General features: G+C 38.6%; 4 protein-coding genes across 4 annotated transcripts; 2 read left to right on the top strand and 2 right to left on the bottom strand.

Moving 5' to 3' along the window:
* The first annotated feature begins 218 nt into the window (after positions 1-218).
* Positions 219-5,252, top strand: rpp25l (ribonuclease P/MRP 25 subunit-like). Its single transcript, XM_088327141.1, has 2 exons — positions 219-365; positions 4,072-5,252. Exon 2 carries the CDS (start codon positions 4,072-4,074, stop codon positions 4,660-4,662), a length of 591 nt encoding a protein of 196 aa, XP_088183267.1. The 5' UTR covers positions 219-365; the 3' UTR covers positions 4,663-5,252.
* A 2,979-nt stretch (positions 5,253-8,231) lies between these two features.
* On the bottom strand, positions 8,232-10,202 carry LOC148372532 (transcription factor HES-7.1-like). Its single transcript, XM_088327142.1, has 3 exons — positions 10,161-10,202; positions 9,998-10,084; positions 8,232-8,576 (listed from the first exon to the last, which is right to left on the bottom strand). The coding sequence occupies exons 1-3, from the start codon at positions 10,197-10,199 to the stop codon at positions 8,232-8,234; spliced, it is 471 nt and encodes a 156-aa protein (XP_088183268.1). The 5' UTR covers positions 10,200-10,202.
* A 5,073-nt stretch (positions 10,203-15,275) lies between these two features.
* On the bottom strand, positions 15,276-17,846 carry LOC148372531 (transcription factor HES-2-like). Its single transcript, XM_088328055.1, has 4 exons — positions 17,731-17,846; positions 17,495-17,596; positions 15,504-16,121; positions 15,276-15,418 (listed from the first exon to the last, which is right to left on the bottom strand). The coding sequence occupies exons 1-3, from the start codon at positions 17,773-17,775 to the stop codon at positions 15,711-15,713; spliced, it is 558 nt and encodes a 185-aa protein (XP_088184181.1). The 5' UTR covers positions 17,776-17,846; the 3' UTR covers positions 15,276-15,418; positions 15,504-15,710.
* Positions 17,847-24,070: 6,224 nt separating this feature from the next.
* zp3d.2 (zona pellucida glycoprotein 3d tandem duplicate 2) lies at positions 24,071-27,612 on the top strand. Its single transcript, XM_088327136.1, has 9 exons — positions 24,071-24,694; positions 25,308-25,423; positions 25,503-25,606; positions 25,720-25,894; positions 25,977-26,082; positions 26,158-26,246; positions 26,423-26,496; positions 26,963-27,271; positions 27,374-27,612. Exons 1-9 carry the CDS (start codon positions 24,218-24,220, stop codon positions 27,589-27,591), a joined length of 1,668 nt encoding a protein of 555 aa, XP_088183262.1. The 5' UTR covers positions 24,071-24,217; the 3' UTR covers positions 27,592-27,612.
* The last annotated feature ends 7 nt before the right edge of the window (positions 27,613-27,619 follow it).

Here is a 27,619-nt window from a genome sequence, read left to right as displayed (position 1 = left end):
AATGCAACGGAAAATAACTATAAATAGTTCATCATTATTTCCATAAACAGTGCGTCATTATTTACCTAAATGTGGAAAGAACACTCATAAAAAAAGATAAGAAAATAAATGTCTCCAAAATGAGGAAAAATACCCTGTTTAACTTATCACCATAAAATGTAATTTAAAAACAAAAGTGTACCAATCTCGGCGCCATGGCATTTTTCATTCATTCTTTAGTCTCTTTTCCGCATATAGCCACGCCCCCTCAGAACGCCGGTTCCCTTTACGATACTCTCCTTTGCTTTACGGCAGCGTGCAACGCACACCAAACATGTGATAGAAACGATTGAAAAGAACGAAAATCAAGAATAATAGTCCTCCAAGTAAGTCCGTATTTTTTATTATTCGCGGGTGTGTATAGTTTATCACGTTTATGGAGCGTGGACCTGATGTGTCTTTCACATCTTGCACGATTTTAATAAAGTTGCGCGTTGTGCTAACGTTAGCCTAGGTTTACAATTTTTTTTTTAATAATTAAATCTGTGACAATTTTTACTTCTAAAGTAATCAGATTACTTCATAGTATTTGAGTTTCTAGCATTCTGCATAAATAATCTCTGGTCACATCAAAAACCTGCCTGTGACAACATCCTTCGCAAATTTGTAGTCGTTTTATTATCCTCGCTGTGAGACATGACATTTTCTTGCCACTAAACTAAATGAAGACAATTTCCAACAGAAATGACTCACTGCCTCCAATTCGGCATGCATTTAATTGCACAACCAAGTACATAAAATTCAACCTGACCACACTAAGTGGGTTAAAAATAAGTATTACACCAGTGTTAGTTACGTGTTTGGTTCAACTTTGCGCTAATCACGTTGTTTCATGGAAATATTGTTTAACAGTTTGCTTACAAAGCAAAAAAAAAAAACTGCATTAATTTTTGAGTTAAAGCTTTAACCTTTAATAGCACTGATTTATTGTAATAACCCGTTTAAAAGTAACCTTTGGTTGCAAAATGTAGAACTTATCATGTTCATATAGTTTACGAATTACTATCACTTGTGTTAAATAACCAATCACCAAATTGTATGTGTGATAAATGTGAAATAATTATTATATTTTGGACTAACATAACCAAACCTAGAAAACAAGGGAACAATGCCTTTTGCATTGTGTTCCTCAGAACAATTGGTTCGCTACAGAAGCTCTAATTCTCTACAATATTTGGCTCCCACTTAAATATGTATTGGGTACATTTGTTACATTAAAAAAGAACTGGATCATGCACAACATTAGTGTTAACCAATAATACATAAGCATAATCAATAGGATATCAGCACTTATGTTTCATGGCGATACCAACATGCCAGCTAAACTCTTGGGTAATCATTTTAAAACAAATCGGTGACATAATTTTGGGTCAAAAAGAAACTAACCCAATATTTTGTCCCTTTTTGTTGTGCTGGAACAACAGCTACTAAAACTACAGGCTATTGTAAACTGCAGAGTATTATATTGTACCACCCCCTGATCTAAAACCTACATGAGGGAAAGGAAGAATTCAAAAACCTCAGCATGACAACAATACAAAGATATTTTCAACATAAAATATAGGTTATTCATATGCGATAGAGTAGAAGTGTGTTTTAAGCTTGAATTTAAACTTCCACTGAGGTTGCAGATCGAACCTCAGGGGGAAGAGCATTCCACAGCACCGGGGCCCAAATGGAGAACGCTCTCGAACCTGCGGATCTCTTCTTGGCTCTTGGGATCACTAGTAGACCAGCATTTTCAGAGTGAAGGCTCCAGAACATAGGGGGAAATTAAATCTGATATATGAGGGAGCAAGTCATGCATGATTTTGTACAATACCAACAGAACCTTAAAATCTCATCTTAAGCTGACAAGGAGCCAGTGCATGTCAAACTTTCTTGTCCTAGTTAAACGCCTCGCTGCAGCATTTTGTACCAGCTGCAGGCTCTTGAGAGTAGTACATTACTGTAATCGAGACAGGAGGTAACAAATGCATGAATTATAATCTCCCCATCAGGCTGGAATAGCATAGGGCGGATTTTAGCAATGTTGTGAAGATGGAAATAAGCTGTTCTAGTAATATTCTTAACCTGTGTTTGGGAAAACGGATAGGGGTCATGTTTGACACCTAATTTTTGGATGAGTCACTGTGGGTGATCTTACATTTGTCAATATCCATATTCAGAGCAGTGTTTGAAAACAAGTCTTGGCATTTACAGTGGCTTGCGAAACTATTTGGCCCCCTTGAACTTTGTGACCTTTTGCCTCATTTCAGATTTCAAACATAAAAATGTAAAACTAATTTCTTGTGAAGCATCAACAATAAGTGGGAAACAATCATGAAGTGGAACACACTTTATTGGATATTTTAAACTTTAACAAATGAAAAACAAAGAAGTGGGTGTGCAAAATGATTCAGCCAGATTGAGTTAATACTTTGTAGCGCCGACTTTTGCTGCGATTACAGCTGCAAGTCGCTTGGGGTATGTCTCTATCAGTTTTGCACATCGACAAACTGATATTTTTGCCCATTCCTCCTTGCAAAACAGCTCCAGCTCAGTGAGGTTGGATGGAAAGTGTTTGTGAACAGCAGTTTTCAGTTCTTTCCACAGATTCTCAATTGGATGGAGGTCTGGACTTTGACTTGGCCTTTCCAAAACCATGATATTTTTTTGGGTGAACCGTTCTATTGTAGCTTTTGCTTTATGTTTTGGATCATTGTCTTATCGGAAGACAAATCTAGTCAAGTAATGTTTATTTGTATAGCCCTTAATCACAAAGAGTCTCAAAGGGCTGCACAGAGCATGGATTTTTGCAAACCAGACTATTATGACACCATCCGTTCCAGTCTCGGGTATTTTGCGGACTCCATCACGTTTTCTTCCAGAATGGTCCTGTATTTGGATCCATCCATCATCCCATTAATTTTAACCATCTTCCCTTTCCCTGCTGAAGAAAAGCAGGCCCAAACCATGATGCTGCCACCACCATGTTTGTCTCTGAGGATGGTGTGTTGTGGGTGATGAGCTGTGCTGCTTTTACGCCAAACATTACGTCTCGCATTGTTGCCAAAAATTTCGATTTCGGTCTCATCTGACCAGAGCACCTTCTTCTACATGTTTGGTGTGTCTCTCAGGTGGCTCGTGGCAAACTTTAAATGACACTTTTTATGGATATCGTTAAGAAATGGCTTCCTTCTTGACACTCTTCCATCAAAGCCAGATTTGTGCAGTATACGACTGATTGTTGTCCTATGAACAGATTCTCCCACCTCAGCTGTAGACCGCTGCAGTTCATCCAGAGTGATCATGGGCCTCTTGGCTGTATCACTGATCAGTTTTCTCCTCGTATGAGCTGAAAGTTTAGGGGGACGGCCCGATCTTGGTAGATTTGCAGTGGTTTGATACTCCTTCCATTTCAATATTATTGCTTGCACAATGCTCCTTGGGATGTTAAAAGCTTGGGAAAACTTTTTGTATCCAAATCCAGCTTTGAACTTCTCCACAACATTACTCGGACCTGCCTGGTGTGTTCTTCGTTCTTCATGATGCTCTTTGCGCTTTAAACAGACCTCTGAGACTATCACAGTGCAGGTGTATTTATACAGTGACTTGATTACACACAGGTGGATTCCATTTATCATTGTTAGTCATTTAGATCAACATTGAATCATTCAGAGATCCTCACTGAACTTCTGGACAGAGTTTGCTGCACTGAAAGTAAAGGGGCTGAATAATTTTGCACACCAAGTTTTTCGTTTTTTATTTGTTAAAACAATTTAAAATATCCAATTAAGTGTGTTCCACTTCATGATTGTGTCCCACTTATTGTTGATGTTTCAAAAGAAATTACAGATTTATATCTTGATGTTTGATATGTGGCAAAGGGTCACAAAGTTCAAGGGGGCCAAAAAGCAGGCCACTGTAGATGGACTAATGATTAACGTTTCGGTCTTTTCAGAGTTAAGGCGCAAGAAGTTAAATGACATCTATCTTTTTATCTCAAGTGAGGCAGGCCTCCAATATTGCTGTTAATTGTTGCATTTGCAGATGGAAAACTACAGTAAAGTTCGCAGCACAGAGCAGCCCTCTGTGTGTCCGTTCGGCCTTGTTGCCGACACGCCGGAGATCCACGTGAAAGACGGCAGCAAGATCCGTAACCTTCTCCGATACGCCTTCAGCCGTATAGAGACCAAGCCTCAAAAGGACAAAGAAGAAGGCGAGAGCGAGGTGGAAAAACTTGCACCCGGCCGCCCTCCTTGCCGCCAGCTCGTGTTCACGGCGAACGGCAAGGGCGTTTCAAAAGCAATCACGTGCGCCGAAGTGGTGAAAAGGCGAATCCGCGGCCTCCACCAGCTGACCTCGCTGGACAGCTCCACCGTGACAGACGAGTGGGAGCCCCTGGAGCCCGATGCCGGCATGGACAATCTCACCGTCAGCAGGAAAGTTCCCGTCATTTGGATTCTACTGTCCAAGGACCCCCTGGACCGGAGCTTGCCCGGGTATCAGGCACCAGGGCGCTGCGACAACCTGTGGACTCGGGAGGAAAAAGATGGGGCTGGGGATTTCAAGAGGAAGAGGGGAGGAAGCGCGGGTGGCAGAGGGAAGCGCTACAACCTGACATTCCCCGGACATAAATAAAAAGCAACAACGTTTTCGACTCTGTTTGGGAAAAGGTGGGTGGGAACTTAACAATAGAAGTTGAGCTGGGGAAATTAATATTACATTGACATTTAAAGATCACAAGGAACGAGTCATTTGTATTGTAATTGCTCTTTTTCTTGTCTATCCAAAGCAAACATTGTTTGCCACTAACTCTCCTAGATGGCGGCACTGAGCTTATGTCATCGGCTGACAGCCTTTTTGTCATTACAACACAAACAATTAGTTTGTATGAATAAATAATAGAATACTTGAAGCCGAAACTAATAGGTGAAGTTTTTTTTTTTTACAATTGTATCTACATATGACATATTTCATCACAGTGAGCATAAATGTTTTACAGATCCATGGAAAAAAATTAAGTGCAATGAATATTCAGATTTATTTGCTTGTGTGTTTATGTTGAAGAGTTAAATTTATCATATTTGAAGAATGCAATTACCCCCCCTGCTGGCACTATTCTGCAAAGACGTTTTTGCCTATTTATCTTGACGGCTGTTTATTTACACGTTTCATCACAGTGAGCATATATGAAAATGCCTCCCAATATAAATGAATATTCTGATTTATTTGATTGGCGTTTTCTTTCTATCCATTATTTTGAAGAGATCAATTTATCGTATTTCAAGAATGCAATTACCACCCCTGCTGGCAAAGATGTTTTTGCCTCTTTATCCTGACGGTCTTATATTTCTTTGTCTAGTCTCTATGACATGTTTTCCCTCTATAATCTCATTTTATTTGATGTTTCATTATGTTAATATCAATGACAAGACGATCCAAATTCAAACAATTCAAATTCAAAACCTTGGTGTTCATTAGAAATGCACACTGGTCTAGTTCCTCTAGTGTTATATGATGATTCTATTTACAAACTGCGGTGATTTCATCTCAATAGTCACAATACTCTTTTAGCGCTGTATTTATTTGTATAATACATTTTTATCTAAAAAACTACACTCAAAGGGTAATATTTTGGTAAGCAGTTGTAAATTGTCATATTTAGGAGCTTTGATTAAAAACTGACAGTACGAACATCTCGTTTCTTCAAATTAGAAAAATCATCCTCAAACTAAGGATTTTGATTATTTTGTACCGATGGTAGATATGTATGTTCATTTTGAGAAATATTTTCAACTGAAATTAGAAAAAGAAATGCCATGAACAAAATGATATGAAGTCTGCAAGATGAGAAAATGTTGCTTATTTTGAGTCATTTGCTTTTGTTTCCAATAAAACAGCATCTCATCTATCTATCTAGCCTGGGCATATTTCTCAAGAGGGGTGACCGACAGCAAGACATACACAAAAACAAAGAAAAACTAGTTAAAAAACATGCAAAAAAATTAACCATGGCCAACCCAAACACCCAAACAAGTTAAGCACCTCGGCACCCTAGTTGGTCATGCTTTCGTCCCTCCAGATGAAACGGATGTCATTCGGGTCAAGGTGACACAACACACTCTTCTGTTCAACAGCAAGGCCTGACAGCTTTCACAGGTTTACCCCTGCCGCATCATACAAGTGCCCTGCCCATCCCTAAGAACACATGTAAACATCCCAATAACCTTTTACAACACTTCTCCACTACTCATTCATATCACCAACAAGAGCTCTAGCTTCCACTACATCGAAACTTCTTTCCTGCATTTCACTCAAAACAATATCCATCCACGTTAATTGGCTGCTGGGATAAAAATGGTATTTTATTAACTGGTCAGAGCCAGACGGGGAAACTTTAAGAGCTGTCAGGGAGTTCACACATACACGCGTACGTCCATTGAAGTGCAAACAGAATGAGCCCAAGTGTGAAGACAACTAAGCTTTGAACATTTACTGTAATTACGGGATATTGTTTGAAATCAGTATCATTTTTTATTTTTCTTGATTTGTTTTCAACAAGACACCAAACTGGAGTCGGGGTTTTCTATTACTTTATACGATTTGCCTTATTTGGGGGGAAATGTCATCAAGTGCCAGTTGAGGTGTTAGTCACTTGTGGGCCTTTTTCTTGTCTGTATGATTTATTTTTCATGTTATACTTTTGGTCTCTGGCTTGAAGTATAGTAATAAAACCAAGAAGATGAGACGACTGTCCGCACGACTATGTTTATTGACAGGGTTGGGTAGGGTTACTTTAACTTGATTACTTTCAATTACTTTTGGATTACTCCAATACCAAATATGCAAATAAAAGACAAAAGAAACTAAATATGAATAAAATGTCTAAATTTTGTGCAGGCTTGGGGAGTAACGGAATACATGGAACGGCAAAAATGATGTTGGCAAGCTGTTTGGATTTATTTTCATTTTGTTTCTGTCGCATTTTATGTCAGTTTTGCTGGAGATCAAAGAGATCAAAGCCAGGAGAGAAAGCTTACCACATGTTGTGAGTCATTTTATTCATATTTAGTTTCTTTTGTCTTTTATTATCATATTTGGTATTGGAGTAATCCGAAAGTAATCCAGTTAAAGTAACCCTACCCAACCCTGTTTATTGACCATCCACCATGCCGTTAACATCCAACTATCGCGGGAGTGTGTGACGTCAGAACTACGGCGTCTCTCTAAGTCCATACCCCACGTGTTATCTAAAAATAGTAGTGGCCATCATATTTTGAATCGTATTTTACATGAAGAAATCCGAAACGTGCTGTCCTGACTCTGATTTTTCTTTTACTCACTGTCGCCATCTACTGGCTTTAAGTCATGATCACAGCTTCAGTCAGTTCATTCCCGAGAGCGTGCATCTCTTAGACGAGGTCAATTAAACTCTTCTTTTTTCATCTTTTCGGGGTTCAGATTGGCGTTTGGACTGTATTTAAAACAGGCCTTTTCTTATTTCAACCATTTTCATGCTACACTAAGATAAGACGGCAGTTAGTAGGATAAAATCACTATATCCCATGCTCAAGCTGCCCCTTTCCCACCCTCCCCTTTTTGCTCGGCTACTGTCACTTGCGGCATAGCGGCGGAGTCTGTGGAGGTTCCTGTGTATTATGGTGAGAGTGCCAAAACTCAATCAAAAAAGGAACATTCAACCGGTAAAAACGGCTATAAAACCAAATTAATTTGCTAAAAACAACCTTTTAAAATAAAAAGCAAAAAAATTTAATTAAAGTTTTACAATTGAATTTTCCATGTTATATCATTTTGATTTAAATTTTCAAAAAACGTTTTCAACCAGCCAGGCAAGCTAAAATCACCCCTGAAAGCAGATAGGCGCGGTGGGATTTTTTTTATACAGGTTCTTTAAAATCAGTTGGGCATTGTTAGCACATACTTCATATAGAAAATGTTTTCTTCTTATGTTTTTAAGGACACGTGAAACGACGCACCCACCTTTGAATAAAGAAATAAGCAGGTCACGGCAACTGTGAATGTTGTTTTCAGTTTGGTTTATTGACAAACATGACATTTAAATAAATAAAAGGTGCAAACATGCGTTATTTCAACATTGTCACAGTGGATTTGGGTCCTTCCTTTTAAAAAATAAAATGACACTGTATTCACATGATGATACGGATATCGCCCCCATATGTGGGACATCACGACCAAGGTCTCCACAAGCTCTCCGCCGTGCAGGGCCTCTTTTGGGGCATCATGTCCCGAATGACGACTCTGGGGGGACCTCCTGCAGCCGGAGGGGCACCGAAAGGCGATGAGGAGGAGGATGAAGTCAAAGGAGAAGATGAGGAAGCGGATGAGTCATTTAGGGCCACGTCTTCGCCTTCGGATTGCAAGAAATGGGACGCCCTTTGCAAGCAGGAGGAGAAACCATGCTGGTAGGAGTGCAGAACCTGCTCATTGTGGTCTTTGTGGGCGTGCTGCTGCAAGAAGAAGACTGCACGCTCCAAGATCTCAGCTTTCTCCAACCTGCGTCCACCAGCTAACTATATATCAAAAACAGTGGGCAGGAGCACACACACGCAAAGTTTTAGACGCACACACATGCACATTCACATTTTAAACGTCATTTTAAAGGTGTGATATTCGACCACTAGATGTTGCTGTATTGTATAGTGCAACCGAAAACAAGTGATACAAAAAACAAAGAGGAATACAAACTACAAAGACTGAAAGTGAACAAACGGCACCATTTTTCTTTTACAAGCTTTCTGTTTTTGGGGGGTACCCGTACCGGCAAGATGCCTGACAATCTTGTCAGCTCCCTCTAGGCGAGCTTTATGATATGTAAAATGAAATAAAAATGTATTGACCTACGAGCACATAGAAAATTATGCGTTTATATGATAGTTCATGTATTTAGACCTTTTGTTTGTTTTTCTCTTGCATGGCTGCCTCTGGCTATCAATGTGTGAGTGTGTGTGCGAATGGGTCAGTGTAAAGCACATTGTAAAGCGCTTTGGGAGGTCTTCCATGACATGAAAATTGCTACCTGTATAAAAATGCAGACCATCTACCATTTACCTTTCTTTCAAAAGAATGAATTGTTTTACCAGTAGGGGGTGCTAAATAATAAACAATATCCCTTTAAGTTGAGGGGAAAATTATGTCCATTTCTCCTATTGTTTATATTTTATTGTTTACAAATATACGTGTATCAAATAAGCTTACCACCTTACTAAACATTGAAAAAAATACAAAATTAACATTTTAATTCCTAACATATTGAAGCAAAATCACATTTTATTGGATTTCTGAAGTAAAGAAAATAATACAATCTGAAGAAAACTATACTATGAAAACAAAATAAAGCAGTTACAAAAACTTTTTAAGTCAATAAAATTCTGCCTACCACTAGAGAGAGCCGATGTACCACAATTTTCGAATTATTGTTCCACAGCAATAAATAAACACGTTTTTGAAATATAATCTCAAGTCTAACAGAAAGACTGGACGACCTACGCGTACTTAGAACAGATTTTAAAAGGTGAAATAGAAGTAAAACCAGCAAACCCTTCCCTCCCCCCGCCCCCCCAAAAAAACCTACTGGAAATATATATATATATATATATATATAAAATTTCATTTAAAAACACCAACAAAGAAAACCACAATGGTCTATACTTTTCCATCAATCACTCTCAAAATATCACATAACTAAAACAATTGAAAAAAATTCGATCCGTAATAAGATTTGATCAGATAGACCCTTGGATCTAAAGTCAACTTTAATAATTTGTGGGAAAATAAACTCATGTAACTTTTAAAAGAAAGTCCCAAAACACTTCATTATAAACGTCATCGACATAGATATCTTAGGGTATATTTGTTTCCCGGTCCCCACAGGTTTTAAGTCTGGAACAAATTTTAAAAAAGCAAAATAAATCTAAAGTAACGTTATATTTACTTGTGGTGTAAGCAAAAGAGTTTTGAGGTTCTCCAAACTTCTGTTTATCCTTTCTCGTCGTCGCCTTTCCACCAGAGGCTTTAAGCTCTGTGGAAGACAAACGGTGTTTCCATCATAATGATCACAAATCAAATGCTCCGATATTAAAAATGAACAAACATACCTTTTTGTCCTTGTTCGTATGATTGCATTGCTGAGGCATCTTCACGACCTGAGCCCACCAGTGTCAAAGAGGAAAGTGGCTCCTCAGGGCCTCACTAGAACAATAAGAGGCCACCACAAGCTCCACCCACTCATTCTCTGCACTCATCTTTGAAATAATAGAAATGTGGCATGTCCACAAAACTATATAGTCAGACCTCTGTTGTTATTGTTTTCGTCTTGGAAAAATGCCTTTAATTTTTGACATTTTATCATATAGTGACAACATTTATTTCCGAGTATGTTCCTCAATCCGTAAATAATCCTATCTTTGCAATACACCTGTTAAATTGCATGGTAAATTGATAAAGCCAATTCGTATATTCTAATAGTCGTCTTAATCATGAATGTTTAACACTTTTGTGCATGCGCCACCAGGATTAGGACCCTCTACTAATCCGGAGCACGTGGATGTTGGCCCCCACCCCCACGCGGGACCTCATGCACAGAAAACCCCCACGCACACGAGCCTGACACGAGCCCCTTGAGAAGTGAGAGCAGCTCGTGTTATAATAAAGATGTGAGGAGGGAAAGGGGGAGGTGGGGGCTTGGGGGGCTCATGCATCCGGCCTAAACATCGTCTTAAAACACCTTCAAGAGGGAAATAGACGCTATGGAGGCGTGAAACTGTTTGGTGGGTTCAGTCAGCCATCAAACACTATGCACAGAGCAATGACAAAGTGCGCTTAATTTCCTAATGTGTCTGCAAAAAATGTATTAAGAAATCCTTTTGTTTATTATTAGTTTAGGAATATGCCCATTGCATACAGCCGCACTTTGCACGTTATGTTGTTTGTATTAAAGGGATATTTTGTATTATTGTGCTAGTGGTTAATAAACCGTCATAGTTAAAATAAGCGTGCTTTTTTTCCAAATACCCGTAGGTCAACTAAAAATGTTCATCTTGTTGCTACGATACCACCAAATTCCAAAAACCTTGGGAAAGGCTTGGCATAGAAAATGAGGAGATAAATGAAGCAGTTTGGGGACTTTGAGTATCCGTAGGGTGTATGTAATCTTCCTTGTGACTGGTAGCACTCGTTTTTGTTTGCACTAAGGAATACAGCGACATCTAGTGGGCAAATATTACACAGTGTCCCTTTAATTCATTTCCATTGCAGTTTGTTTAACTTGGGAAAACTCGTGCAAACTTGAAATTGACATAAATAGCATACAAACAAGTCAAGTCAAGTCAATTTTATTTGTATAGCCCTTAATCACAAAGAGTCTCAAATGGCTGCACATGTTATTGCACAGACTATTATTTCAGACTATTATTACACCATCCCCTGATCTGGAAACAACATGAGGGCAAGGAAAAACTCAAAAACCTCAACATGAGGAAAATGAAGAAACCTTGACAAGGGACCGCACATGTGGTATCCCCCTTTTAGGATTACCAGGCAAAGGATGTTGCAATTACAAATAATACAGAGATATTGTCCACGAAAAGTATAGGTATAGGTAAACAAAAATATAAATGATTTATTTAATGATTGAAAAGTATTCTGCTTTTTTAATGAAAATATTGACCTGAATATGGTAACTTTGTTGGTCTATATATCGTATTATAAAAAGGAGCTAAAGCTTCTTTAAACTTCTGCAAAGACACCCAGGTTCTGTTTATTTTTTTTGTATTTGTCTCAATGTCTTAAACAGCAAAACCGCAATTTATTTTACCTGAAATAATAACAAGGTGTGTTTCCTCAAAGTTTTCTGGTTAATTAACGGTAGTCATCAGATACCGCTACAGTGGGTACTTTGCGGGTGGCGCCAGGCTTTGGCGACATTCAGTCGACATGATCAATACGGCAAGTCATTGTTTGACTCTTTTTTTCTTGAGCTTCTTTCAGCATTGTATTGTGGGGCACATAAAATGATGTGGGGGGCCACATTCGGTCCAAGAGCAATGAGTTTGACACATGTGCTTTTAAGCATTAAATAATATAGTTGAATACAAAATAAGTAGGGGCAGCACGGCGGCGCACTGGTTAGCGCATATGCAGCACAGTTCTGAGGTCATGAGATCGAACCTCCTGTGTGGAGTTTGCATGTTCTCCCCGTGCTTGCGTGGGGTTCATTGGCCGGTCCAAATTGTCCCTAAGTGCAAATAAGCGAGTGTGTTGTCTGTCCCTGTGTGCCCTGACTGGCTGTCAACCAGTTCAGGGTGTCCCCTGCCCACTGCCCAAAGATAGTTGGGATGGGCTCCAGCACTCCCGCGAACCTACTGAGGATAAGTGATGCAGATAATGGATGGATGGAAAGGAACAAAATAAGTAAACAAAAAAGGGCATGAATTCACCATTCATTGTTTTCATTTCGAACATATTTAAAATATTTTACCTTTCAACTTTTAGTGTTTGTCTTATGAATGTTCAGTCAAATCAAATTCCGTACTCACCATTTGTATTCTGCGAGAGGATTTTTTGTACAAATTATGTCACACAATCATCAAAAACACACAATTTCAGTTATTTGGGGCTTTTACTTTTTATTCTATTTTATTTTGCGGGAAAAGTTTCGCGGAATCGGCGCAACAAAGACGCGCCAAACTCAGCAGGAGCTATGGACTGATTTGTGTTTTGATTCTACTCAACTTTTCACTTCAATTGATATGCACACGCGTAAAGTCATGAATAAAAACAATCAACTCAGTTTAAACGCATGTAAATCGTACTTGTTTCCCCCTCCCACGAGAGACGACAAAGAATATGTTAATGCCACGCGTTTCAGAAACTTCTCACAATTAACTGAATTGCAGGACAGAATTTTGTAGCGTCATCATTTAAAGTAAAAACAGAAGCCTATAGTTTTATTCCTCACCGATATCTGTGTGCGCATTCATTGGCATCTCCCACGCGTGTCGCGTGTGAAACAATTTGGCGCCGGTTGGGTGGACGCATGCGCGTCTTTTCTTATGCCAAATTGTCCACTCACACCTCGATCCACGCACGACGAGAAGCGAGTGCTTCCTCTTCTCCCACCGTCACACCATCGTTCCTCACCATCAGCCATATGTGCAAATTCGATTCATTTTTTCCTTCTATTTGAGATTCAAGTAATACTGCTCATCTTGTGTATTACTTTGGAAAAAACACAAGATGAGCAGTATAGGCCCATTTTTCGATTACAGTTTGAAAAAAATATGCCTCTGATTTCTACTGAATGATTGCAGATATATAAATTAATTGGTCTTTTCAATGGATTACTAATACATGTAAGTAGTCATTTAATGCAATTTTTGGACACATTTGTTCACGTCAGAGTGGATTCACGTTTATCCTTAAATGTTGGCGCCAACAAACCTCCAATTGCCTTTTTTATGAAGGTGTGAGTAAGGGTAGCTAATAACCGAGTAACTAACACCTCATGTCAATGAGTAACACTTCATTTATAGCTTCCTGCGCACTAGAGGAATGAGAAGGCCCGTCGAGTGGCGTTCCCACGGGACAAACATGACACACTTATATTGTCTGGTGTTTTTTTACGCCTTATGACACGCACTTGACAGACGTGCGCCACCGTTTGCATCCGTGGATGAGTTGGTGAGCAGGAAATCCTCACATCACCCCCTCTAGACCGAATTTAACGATCTAATCTGGTCCCGATGCAACGATCTAGAAAAACTCATATCGGAAAGTGATGATAAACATGCATATAAGGTATTCTTATGTGCTTTTACACAAGTAATATTCATTAGTTTATTCGACTTGACCAAACGGCTCTCACCAGGGTCGCGGTAGCATACATATTCATTGTTTTTAAAGCTATATTGTCTTTTAAGTATATGCGTTCTGGTACATGAATAATGTATCAGGATAACTCTTGCATGAATGAGGTGCAAGGACCCCCTGCAGCCTAGAAGGGAAAACCAAAGAAAATTGCTTTAAAGTAACTGAAATATATGTTTCGATTTGTCACTCATCTCGTCAAGGTTCTGCTAGAAAGCAAAATAGAAGTCAGAAAAAGCCTCACAATTGTTTTTATATATTTTTAAGATCAAAAGGATGTAAGCCCCCGCTCTAAAAAATAATATTTGTATTTATTTATGAAAATCTATCAATAACTGTCAATTGAACCAGGGTGGAGGGGCTATGGGTTGGATAATAGACATCGAAAAAGATTAACCTGATATCTTAAGAGAATCAAATGTGCCCATATAAAAAGTGTGCACACCCATCCAATATTGAGTCAAAGATTGCATAAAATGTCTCTGTTGGGTCAAATATAACTCAATTTTGATAAAGAGTGGACAGGACAACAACCTGGGTTAATTTGACCAAACTCTTTGTATTGCTCAACATCGAAAACTCGGGGTGTTTTCTGCATAATAAACCCCCACGAATTATTTAATTTGGTTTGTAATACCTCAAGGGGATGAAACCAAAAATACACCCCACACTATAAAGTTTGTCATTTCATTTAAACTACCCAAATATGTTATTGTTTTAGAAAAGCAATCCCCTGCACCTTCATTGCCAAAAGATAACCACAAAACTGGTCTATTTTTTTACAAAATGACCTAAAAACTGTTTGACATTTTATTTATTTTCTTAGAATTAAAAATAGAAGTCTTTGTTTGAAATATCTAACCCCCTTCCCCCAAAGTGTAATTGTGTTTAAAACAAACCCTGGAAAAGATACAAAATTGCTGGGTTTGTACAAAATGATGAAAAAGTAGGAACAAATTCAAGGAGTGAGTCAAACAATATTTGTCCTTATTAAGGGTTGATTATGAACCACTTTTTAGGTCTCCAACCTGGAACCCGCGGGCAGGTATCCTATTAGAACAGCTGACATTTTATTTCTAACATGCATGTTTCAGTGACTGACTGAGCCTTGTATAACTAGACCTTTAACATTCACAACCTGTGTAGTAACATAATAGTATTAACATGATAAGTTTTTGCATATCAAACTGGTAGTCCTTCAGTGCCAGCCAGTCACAAAATGTATAGCTCCCAGCTTTAAAAATATTTGTAATACTTTTTAAAGTGAACAGGAGGGAAGCACAAACGACACAGAAAACACTTTGAAAAGGAATGTGTTTAATCATGACCCAAAAAAAACCAAACAAACAAACAATAGAGGCTCACCATAGGGAGACATGGACAATAAGTTAGTGTGCAAAATATACAACTCATATATTATCATTATGGATCACAGAGGATGTTCATGACTGGCGGACATGAGGGTGGGACCCCTCATACTTTAAAGCAGCTGGGGATGAGACAAAACACTAGGTTATGATTAAAACCCGTGTGTCTACCGACGTGTTTTCGAGTACAAATGTGTGTCAACTCACCTCTGGTGGTCACTAGACGGGCGCCAGCGTCCGGCTCCCATCCAGAACGCCACCGTGCACAAATCTACGGCAGCTCGAACGGTTCGCATATATACACAGCAGCATACGCATGACGTCTTGAAACTATTTACACCATCAACTTGACAGATAATGTAGGAACGGAGGGGAAGGGGAACGGGGTGGCGAGGAATTGTCAAAATTCATCGTTCAGGGCCAAGGCCTCCACACGCTTTGGCCCAGCGAGGGGGCCTCCGCCGGGGGGCTCTCCATGCAGGTCCCCAGCCAGTTTTGCCCCTGCCCGGGGTCACTGGGGGGCTGAGGCGCTGCTCGCTTGTTGGGCTTGGAATTGAGCCTCAGAGCGTGGAGCATGGAGGAGGAGGAGGAGGACGATGAGGATGATGATGACAAGGAGTGTTGGACAAAAGAAGCGTCTAGGGCTAGCCACAGGCCTTTGCCCTCGGGCCCCAGGAAACGGGCAGCCCTTTGCAGGCAGGTGTGGAAACCGTCTCGGAAAGGGTGTTCCTGGGGCGGGGCCCCGCTTGTTCCTCTGCTGTTGTGTAGGAACAGGACTGTGTGCTCCAGAATCTCGGTTTTCTCCACGCGGCGTTGGGTTGTACCCTAGAGTGACACATACGTTTGTTTAGGTTTCTTAATTCGATATCAGAAAGATATTGGCCAGGGGGCGGGTGGGGGTAGGGGATCGAAGGGTAATTTTGGGTACCTGAACAAAACAAAAAAAAAAAACACATTCATACTCATGGATATTATTAAGAAAAGGGGTCCAAGTTATCTTAAACCAAGGACCACATTGAGATTCAAATTTAATCTTATAATTAAATTGATTAGCTGAGGAGTAATATTAGTTAAAAAAATGTCAAATATATATTTTTATAACATTTGACAATAGAAATAGAACAATAGAATAGTTTTTTGCCAAAATTGTTGCCAAAAGAAAAAAAAAAGTCAAAGGTCAAAATAAAGTTTAATTAAAAACCTATATTCATAAATCCTAAAAGGGACAGTATATATTATTTGGCCACTAGATGTCACTGCATGGTGTAGTTGTACTACAACTGGAAACCAGTGTTAAAATGGACAAGGAATAATACAAGCAACAGAGGGTTAAAGTGACTAAACGCACCGTTTTACCTTCAATTTTTCCCCCCAACTTTTTTGAGTTTTTTCGGTACCCATAACAGCAAGATGTCGGCCAATTGCGGCAGTTTGAAATGCATGTTTGTATTAAGGTTTATGTATTTTTTAATTTAAATCAATAATGAATATAATGAACTCCGTTTTTTTTACCACTAGGAGGCGCTAAATAATACACAATGTTCCTTTAAGTGCACAAGCAACATTTTATCTCATTATCTGTAGTCTTTTTTCCCCCAGAAATATATATTTTTGATTATTTAATAACAAAAAAATACTCTGCAATGCATTAACTTGTTGGTAAAAATGATTTCGGAAAACCTGGCAACAACTACCCTTTTTTAGCCTTTCAGGCAATATTGAATGTCTCATCTCATCTCATCTCATTAGCCGTACCGCTTATCCTCATTAGGGTTGCGGGGAATATTGAATGTATTTCTTACAATTATTATATCTATTTAATGTACTTTTATGTGTATACAAAGGTCAACAAGAAAGCACGTGGCCGTAATTTGAAAACCCTTGTTTTAAGGTGAACCTAAACGTTTTCCCCCCCCAGAAATAAGATGAGAGCTTTGAACCCAAAACCTTGCAACTTGCAAGACAGTTGCATCAGTCATTATATTGGTCACCCGCGTCCATTTTGGGGGAGGAATGAGGCAAAGTTTTTGGGCCCATGAAAGAGCACGGAGAACTTGCAAACTCCACACAGGAAGGGAAGGAGGCCTGCAACGAGATTTGAACCCAGAATCGTGAGGTTGACGTGCTAACCACTATGGTCACCGTACTGCCCTCTTGATGACGCCTCTGAGCTCAAATCTTAGGTTCTAATTCTTCACCTGCTCGTGCTGCTGTGGCTCTTGCATCAACATGCTCCTCAGACGCTCGAGCGAGTGATTCATTCTTTCTCGTCGGCGCTTCTCCACCTGAGATTTCATGAGCTGGAAATTGTAGATAATGAAAGTTAAGAATGTTTAAGATTCCTTTTAGATCCAATAGTTTCCAATTCCTTTAATAACCTTTATGAATATAAAATCTTTAGGACTAAATGTTAATCTTTAAAGTGCTTCTTTACCTTTTTGTCTCGGTTTGCATCCTCCGATTCCTGCATGAGCTTCATGATTCAAGCTTGAATTGCAAGTTTCTTCTTCAGAAGTTGTCAGAAAAAGGAAGCGCACGCGCCGAATCGCTCAATTTATGCTCCCCGCTTGTTCTAGCCCCGCCCACTTCTGCGACAGCCAATCACGGTCACGTCCAGTTTTCATGGATTTTACGATGGTATTTCTTTTTTATCTTACTTTACTCTGAGTTTATGGAGTTCACTCAAAGTTTAGTGTAATAATGTCCCCTCTAATGTGTATATGTTAAAAAAACAGCAAGGCAGGCGACCTCTAAAGCAGTGTTGAGCAAACTGTGGCCCGGAGGCCACATACAGCCCACTAAGCTTTTTAATCCAGCCTGCGAAAATGTAGAAAATATTATGACAATGTATATAATGGTAAAAAAGTACCACTAATGAAAACATGTTTTGGGTGCCATTTTTCCCCAGTTCCCTTAGTTTTTGTTATTTTGTGATGTATGGTTTGATTTATCAAGATTTAACAAATGTCAAGCCAAAAAAATGCATATTGAGTTGTTTAATGTCTAATATCCAATTTAGTGCTTAAAGCGTTGGCTTAATACATTACTTTTATTTTATTCTGAGTGTTTCAAAACCAGTTTTATGAAATTAATTGGTAATTGTATCGGCCAATCCTGTTGCTGTTATTTGATTTCCAAACACTTTTGGGGCAATGTACTTTTTGAACCTATATATATATATATATATATATATATATATATATATAGAGTAAAATAAAAAACCTCAGGATTCGAGCTTTGGAAACAGGTTGAAATTTCTTATCTGGGGTTTGGGCTTTTCCCTGTTCTCGTTGCAAGTTAAAAATCCATTATTGTCTTCTCTCCATATTTCAAATGTTTCTTTTAACCACTAGGGTTGTGGGGACACAATTTCCTGTGGTATGTCTTGGGGAAGTACAGCCTGATGGTTCCCATCCCTCTCCAGGCCAAAAAATGTTTCCACTGATTTCGAACCGGGGACCTTTTGCATGTTAGGAGAATACTACACCACTCTACTAAATTATACATTCATATTAATCGATTTATGAACAAATATAAAATAAAATATATCTAATTCATAGATTATGTATTTAGTCATAAATGCCTGAGAAAAACTGGATAGGCCTACGTCTGGCTTTCCCCCTCATGTTTCGTCGATTCAAGACTCCAATTAGATTTATTTTTCTGCCGATACAAATAAAATCAATATTTATACTTGAACATCTGGAAAAACACACGCAACCAAAAGAGAATAAGAATTTTTGGAAAATTGCTAGATGCTATTAAGGTTCAAACAATACAGCATTGAGCTCCAATAACGATTGAGCGTGCTTTTTAAACCACATTGGAAACAAAAAAAGAAGTTCATATAGTATCCCCTGGCCGCGTGGGTGCAGCGCCACTGAACATAAACACGTTTACATTCACACCTCCTGAATCCACGCGTGCCCACGGCAGATGTGCCGCGTGCTGGCGCGCCAAATTGTCCAGGCAAGAGTGCGTGCGAAACCCTTTGAAGTGGAACGCGTGATCGTGGGAGAGCGACCTGCAGACGCTTCTCTCGCCGTGGGAAGTGTGACCTGTTCACGCGTGAATCCGAATCACGCACACGCGTCATGCCACGCGGCGTCGGGATCCTTTGCCATTGAGACTTGCCATTTGAGAGCGAAATGGTTCTATGAGTCGGGTTTCGGGTGTAATCGACGGGAGCCGGCTCACCGCAACTGAAGAGTCGGTTCCCTTCGAGAAGCTTTATTTGTCCTCAAGTATTTTTTTTCCTAGTGGATTACGTGTTTTTTGCTGCCTATCATTTTTTTGTAGATCTGGATATCATTTTATTCAATTTTTCACTGTTTTCAGGGATAATGGATTTCACGATTAGCTTTTCAAAATGTAAACTTTATAGAGTTTTTTTGCCTAATAAATCCATTTTTTAATTTTGCTTTGTGTTTTTCAGATAATCTGAATTGCTTGACGAAAGATGCTTAGGTTAAAAAGGTTGAAAGGTTGAAAGTTAAAGATTCGCTATAGAGTAAAAAAATGCTGATTTTATAAAACACTCTCTTAGACTTTTTAAAATTTTTAGTTCATATTGTGCATAATGTTAATTATTAGTAATTAACAATTTTCCCTAGTTGCTCTCATGACCTTTTTTCTTGTTCTTGAATATTTTTTTTGTTTTTTTTCTCTTTTTCCATTTTTCTGCTTGTTATTTTTATTTTAGTTCTCTTTTTTTCTTGCTTTTACTTTCTTTTTGTGTAATATATTTTTCATTAGTTTCTTTTTCTCCATAGGAATTGACTTTGTTTTATTTCTTTTCTACTTCTTTTTTCTCTCCGTTCCCTTTTTTTATTTAATTAATTCTTTCTTTTTTCCCCATAGCCTTCTACTTCTCCCTTTTTCCTTTTTTTATTTCTTCATTTTTTTCTTTCATTCCTTTTTGTTTTTCTTCTTCTTTGTTTTATCTCCCCGCCTTTTAAGTCATTCTGTAATCATAGTTTTACTAAATTAATCGTAACACGTGGATAAAAGCAACAAAAACAATCTGAGGAGTCTTTTGGGAACCAAAAGAGCCGTCTTTTTTAAATGAGCCGGGCCCAGAGAGCCGGTTCTCGACAAACGAACCGGAATTTCCATCACCACTTTGGGGAGAAATTGATGAGAATTGGATACATGGATTTTTAAGGAAAACATATAGTACATTAATTGAAATCACTTTATGATAAAGCATGAAAGAAATATTCAAATCATTGAGTTATACATTTTGATAACCTCAGACTACAATTTTACTGACGCAAATGGTGTGATTACATCTAAAAAAAACTTTAATTCGTTTTTTGATTGAAGGTTAATAACCAAAAGGTTTCAGACGCATGCATTAGCACAACACGTGGTCTACGCATGCGCATTCAATACACATGCAAGCTTTTGTCTCTTGGAGGTGTTTGAGTCACACTTTGAAAGGTCTGAAATTCATGCCGGATGTTTCACACCAACAACCCCCGTGGGCTTCTTTTCTATACGCTAATATCACACGAGCTATTCTCACCTTGCAGGGGTCGCGTGGGTGAGGGGGAGTCACGTCCACGTGCCTGTGGATTGGATTAGTCAGCGCATGCTTAAAAAGACGACAAGTTAACAAAATAATCTATTTTTTTCTAATAAAAAATAAATATACTTTAGATTAAACTTGCATATTGTTGCGTTATTTAGCGCCTCCCAATGGTTAAAAAGCTTCATTCATGAAAAGCAATAAAGATTTGGGTAATAAGTCAAAATACATGAACTATGATACAGAAGTACATTTTTTTCTGATAGGTGAGGAACATTTTATTTAGTATGAGGCTTATCTAGAGGGAGCTGACATGTTTGCCCGCCACCTTGCTGCTATGTGAACCGCAAAAACAAAAACCTGTCTTTTTCTTACTTTTTTACTCAGCATTTCATTATATTTTTGGATTGTTTTTCTTTTATTACGTTTTTTCTTCTTCTGTTCCTTTCTTCACTTCTTATTCTCCCTGTTGGATTAAGATGTAATTTTAAGGTTCTGTTGGTATCATGGACTTACTCCCTCATATCTTTCAGATTTATTTTTCCCTCTGAAAATGCTGGTCTGCTAGTGATCCCAAGAGCCAAGAAGAGATCCGCAGATTCGAGAGCGTTCTCCATTCGGGCCCCGGAGCTGTGGAATGCTCTTCCCCCTGGTATTCGATCTGCAACCTCAGTTGAACTGTTTAAATCTGGGCTTAAAACACACTTATATCCTGTAGCTTGTGAATGACCTATATTTCATGTTGACAATATCTGTTTATTCATTATTGCAACATCCATTGCAACCTAGGCATCCTGGAAGGGGGTTACGTCATGTGCGGTTCCTTCTCAATGTTTCTTCATTTTCCTCATGTTGAGGTTTTGGAGTTTTTCCTTGCCCTCTTGTAGGTTTTAGATCAGGGGATGGTGCAGTAATAGTCGGTGGTTTGCAATAATCTGTGGTCTGTGCAGCCTTTTGAGACTCTTTGTGATTAAGGGCAATAGAAACAAACATGACTTGACTTTTTACCCCTTTTCTTTCCCGTATAAATTGTGAAGCACATTGTAAAGCGCTTTGTGGGGACTTCATTGACTTAAAATGCGCTATATAAATGCGGACCGTTTACCATTTTTATTTTTTATTTTTCTCATTCATTTTTCCTATATTGTATATTTTTGTTGCGTTTTATTCCTCTCTTACTTCGTTTTTTCTTATTTTCTTCCCTTATTCACTCTTTTTCATTTTTCCCCTTTCTCCTTGTTTTGCATGTTTTCTATGCTTTCCTTTCTTTCGTTTTTGCAAAAGTCTGGGCAAAATAATGTATAGTGCAGTTTAGTTTCCATAACTTATAATTTGAAGTCAGTTTTGCTTAAACTACATAATACTGTGCGGTCAAATATTACACAGGGTCATTTTAAGCAAATGAGAGGTGAATAGTTTAAATGTTATAAACACTAACCTCAAAACTTACCTTTTTCAGGCTTGTCTATGTGTCATAAGCCGCTACAACACCCTCCCCCCCCTTTTTTAACCCTGTATTGGCCTGGAGAAGGATAGGCATTGTCAGGGTGTACTCACCCAAGACACACCACAGGAAATGGTGCCCCTAGTAGTTAAGGGAATAACTTTGTTTTTATTTTTTTTATGTAGTTTTTATTGTTATCATTGTTCTACATTCTGTGTCCAGCGACTTTGGGCACCCTGAAAATGTATTCAAAATAAAATGTAGTAATAATATTAAATATTTTCTCACATGCATATCATTTAAAGATGGGGTGTGGGATTTGAAAACTTAAGGCTTTATTTTTGACTTTAAGCCAGGAGATGGCGCCAGAGTATCACATGATTTGCTTGCAAGTACACACATGTCTTAGACGTGCTCGGGTAAACTTCATTTTTAATCTTTTTAGGGGCTTGGGTTGGCGTTCAGACTTAACTAAAACAGACCTTTTTGACTTTCACAATTTGTATGCTCCATTGAAAATAGAAATACAAAAACAACAAATTGCAGGGACGAGCATGACATATCTCTCTCTCTCCCCACACCCCCCTTTACTCGAACTAAAATGTTCCACCCCGACAAAAATGTGATAAGAATAAGACAAAAAACAGATAGGCGTAATGAAAAGCATAAGGGCTCTTTGAACTCTGTTGGGCATTGTTAACACATAGTTAATAGAGAAAATAATTAACTTTCAACTTCATAAGGACACCTCAAACGACCAGGGATGGGTAGGGTTACTTTAACTTGATTACTTTCAATTACTTTTGGATTACTCCAATACCTAATATGCTAATAAAAGACAAAAGAAACTAAATATGAATAAAATTATGACCCACAACACGTGGTAAGCTTTTTCTCCTGGCTTTGATCTCTTTGATCTCCGGCAAAACTAACATCAAATGCGACAGAAACAAAATGAAAATAAATCCAAACAGCTTGCCAAAATAATTTTTGCCGTTCCATGTATTCCGTCACTCCCCAAGCCTGCACAAAATTTAGTAATTTTATTCATATTTAGTTTATTTTGTCTTTTATTAGAATATTTGGTATTGCAGTAATCCAAAATTAATTGAAAGTAATCAAGTTAAAGTAACCCTACCCAACCCTGCAAACGACACACCTAACCTTATGGATAGGTGTAATAAAACAAACCGAAATGTTATTCCAAAGAAAGTGACATCACGTGGACTAAATCAGCGATATTACTTTCAGATGCTCCCAAGCAGCATTTGTGTTGAAGATATGTTGAATAGTTAGTATTGTTGTCAAATTGTTTTCCCTTTTTTCTATTCATTAAAAAATCCAGTCAAATCGAGACGTTATATTGGTCCCATTTTAAACAGTTTACACACTTTACATGTCATAAAACCCTAAATTAACATAAAACTGACAGACGAGAGTGAAAATGTGCATTTATTTTTCTTTGTGCACATTGCACAATGTTGATGCTAGATTCGTTGCAGTATTTATTTATCGGGGCAGTCTACATGCACTACATATAGTGTGATATTCTTTTTTGTATTATTCTTTTCATTTGCGTATTTTATGTCATGCTTATCCTTAATTGGCACGTCTAATCTCGCTGTAAACAATGTTATGTCAACTACGTTGTGATCAATGACAAATACAATTTTAGTTTCTTCGAAACTCTTGACATTTAATTAGTATAAAGGTATATTATAAATGATTCACAAATGTGTTTCCTTTATTATTTAACAGATACAAATTTAAGAGAAACTAGAATTCCAATGGAGACACCAAGCTGTCATACATCGAACGAGCATAAGGTGGCGCCATTCAACCTTGCATAATTTAACGGACAGCAACACGATATTCCGCAGTAAACGTGGTTCTACAACCTATAAAACACAATTTACTACATTTTCACTACATCTAACTGTCCTTGATATGATTTACTTTACAATTCTTACCTTTATCTCGTTGTTTGCCTTCCACAACGGAGAGAAGCCGCCATTACGGGGATCATTAATCCGAGCGAACCGCACTTATTATTTCCCCAGAGAACGAATGTCTTTTCCGCAAAATTACCTCAAACTGCCTGTTTTCCTCCACTCCAAGATGTCACCGATGGAAAAGATCCACTTGTATCCTTCCCGAGGTAGCGGCATCGAGCTTCCACCCAGGCCCGTCAGAGAGCGCCTGCTCCCGGCGCAGCCTGGCTGGAGGCCGCGGGGTTCGTCCGGGGATCACATCGTCAAAACGTCGTGCAAAATGAACAAAATGCTCGTCCGAGTGCCCAAAAGTATCTTGGGCGGCGGGGACATAAATGAGGAGCTTAAACTGGGAAGTTGTCTACCTAAAAAGTCGTCAAAGAATAACGTTTATTTTCTAAATGGGCTCAACGAGTGTGGAACAAAGCAACAGGTGAGATTGAGTTTCGATTGATTTTGGGTGAATTTATGTTTTGTGCACTTGTTTATTTTGACCAAAATATTTCTCGTTGCGGATAAATGTGCTTTTAAAATGAAAAATATAAACTTTCACTAATTCTTACCAAATTTAGCTAATGGTAAATTAGCATAAGATACACTTTGCTATAGGGTTAATTGACAACACGGTAACAAAATGGCGTCAAAGAACGTTTCTCATTTTTTAGCTGCTATCACACGTTTTGTCCAGCAAATTTGTTATTTTTTGTTCTTGGCTTAAGACTAAATATTTTTTTGTACTGTACTGATTAACTATCCATTTAGGGTTTCATTCAATGCCTTATAATCCTGGTAGTCCTCCCAGCTCTGGTTTCCACCCTTTACTACTGAATTAATATCCAATTTCGGTTTGAGATTCGTTAAAACACATACAGCATCCACCTCAGGAATGACACGGAACACACAAGAATTTAAGGCTTGGATGATGACAACAAGTACATGAAATTTATGTCTCCCAAGTGCTACAAGATAATTCATTTAAGCATAGAATGCAATTTTTCATTTACATTTGGAATTTATCTTCTTCATTGATACTTTTCTGTGTGCAGATGAGTAATGGACAGATGACCTATTCAAACACGCTAACATACAACCCAGGGACACGTCAATGGCCCATAAGAAGAACAGTGCCTTTTGTAATACCTGTTGCCTGTATTTACACCAGGTGGTTGCGATATCAGGTGTCCACATGCACTGTCATTATCTCTACTGTAATAAAAACATGTTATTGCTGTTCCTTCTAGGTATCAATATTCTTATAAAGTTGGCTACCTTCCAAAGATGCGCATGCATCACATCTACAAACCAATGAGGAACAGAGCTAACTTCATTTTAACACCACGCAACGGTAAAGCATGGGCAAATAACCCAATTTTGCAAATTTGAATTACTTTGAATATTCAACATGAACAGAAAGTGTGAATTAGACATTCTGACGTGATGTTTAATTGTAATTGGCAGCACAGTGGCAAAGGCTTGTGCCATCTGATCAGTATGTTCTCGGCGAGCGCATGTATTTCCAAGCGGAGGGTCCGACCATGCCCCAAGACATGAGGCTTTATGTCCACTCGTGTTATGCGACACCTAATAGGTCGCACACGTCCACACCACAGTTTCCAGTTGTGAAAGACTTTGGGTAAAAAAAGGAAAAAGCTGGACTTTGTAAAGCATTAAATTGAATTTGGGTTTTTACCAAGTACTATATATTCCTTTCCAAGTTGCATGATTGAAAGCAAGTACAACCGCTCCAGATTCATCCCATACAAGAACAACGCTGTTCGTTTCTCTGTGGATGCGTTTTTCTTTCAAGGAATGACTGACCAAGTGAGTTTGATTTAATTTACTTTACAATCCGGAGTACGCTACCTACCTAACTGTGAATCTTTGATCAATTCACAGGATCTCTACATGCACTGCAGCATGTCTGCCGAAAGCGACCTTCCTACTCCGACAGCAAAGGCCTGCAACTATGACACAATCAGGGGAAAGTTTGTATATTTGTTGTTGAATTAGCACTTTACTATTTTTTTTAGATTCTTACTGAAAAGAAAAAATATTCCACAATATATCAACATCTTTAGCATTAACCACAAATGTACAATACTGATGTAATGTTGTATTGATATAAACACAATATAAACTTGTCTTTTTTTTTTTACCTAAGATGGGTGGAGCTTCACGGCTGGGACTGGGTGTGTGCCTGCTGTGAAACCAACTGTGGCTCTGGTGAAGCTACTTGTGAGAAATAATATCTTTCCTCATTATTTTTTACTTAAACTCTAGGGTCACATTTGTAGGCAGGTCATTCCATTTCGAATCACCGCAATAAAAATTGGCCCATTTTGATCAGAATGAAATATATGTACTTTGTAAATTAAAAAACAGGTTTGGAATTGAGACTGCGGTCTCTTTTCTTCAAGCCTTCTTTTATCTCAGAAAAAGATCAATGTATTAAAGCATGCATGAATCTTTAAAATATCTAAATTTCCTTTCCGACAACACCTGTTGTGAACGACTTTTCTGAGATAGCGGAAAATGTCCCAAAAATTTGCAGAGCATAGCACCAAAACCTTTTCTCGGATTGAAATCACATATGATTTAAACTCCTATTAACATACTCAACAAGTTTCATTGAAATCCAAATTATGTTTGTTCAATCCACAATGACATGTTTACAGTGAGGTGTTTACATTTCATTTTTCAGCCAGCGAGGTATCCAGCAGAAGAGGGTGGAAGGTGCAGCCTAGAGGGTCAGTCTTCAAAAACCACAAGAGGAAACGATTGTTCTCCAACACTAAAACCACCACAATAGCTGCTTCCGTAATGGAAACCACAACAGAGACACACCTGAGCATGACCACACCGTGGCTCGAACCCATGGTCGACGACGGGGATAAAACAGATTCGAAGTGGCCATATGTAGGCAGAGGAGTGGAGTGGGTAGAGGTGGGGGGTAAACATTTGCAGGTGAAAGGCAGTGCTTTAATGGATGAAGATGTCCTGGGATCTGAAGGTATTAAATGTTCCATAAGTAGTGTAAGAAATTAGATGAATTTTCATCATGTCTTGAGTACAGATTAAAGGAAAATGTTAAGATGTTTGTGTGCATTTTCAGATCCTACTGTGAAAGCTGGCCAAAACTCCAAAAGAAAGACGCCCCACACGGTACCCTCACTTACACAGAAGGCTCACACAAAAATGGCAAAGCCTGAAGTAATGGGTAAGGTGGAATGGGAATGGGAGGAGGAGATGGCAGAAAAGGGTTCTGCTGTAGCAGAGAAGGTCCAAGAACCATGGCGAACTTTTGAGGATATTTTTGAGTTTGATCAATAAAACTTCACATTTCAATCACAAGAGTCCT

This window comes from Urocampus carinirostris, chromosome 2 (genome assembly GCF_059441175.1).
Source record: "Urocampus carinirostris isolate Australia breed hairy pipefish chromosome 2, RoL_Ucar_1.0, whole genome shotgun sequence".
Lineage (NCBI taxonomy): Eukaryota > Metazoa > Chordata > Actinopteri > Syngnathiformes > Syngnathidae > Urocampus > Urocampus carinirostris.
Note: the sequence above shows the minus strand (reverse complement) of the source record. Positions and strands in the feature narration are given on the sequence as shown.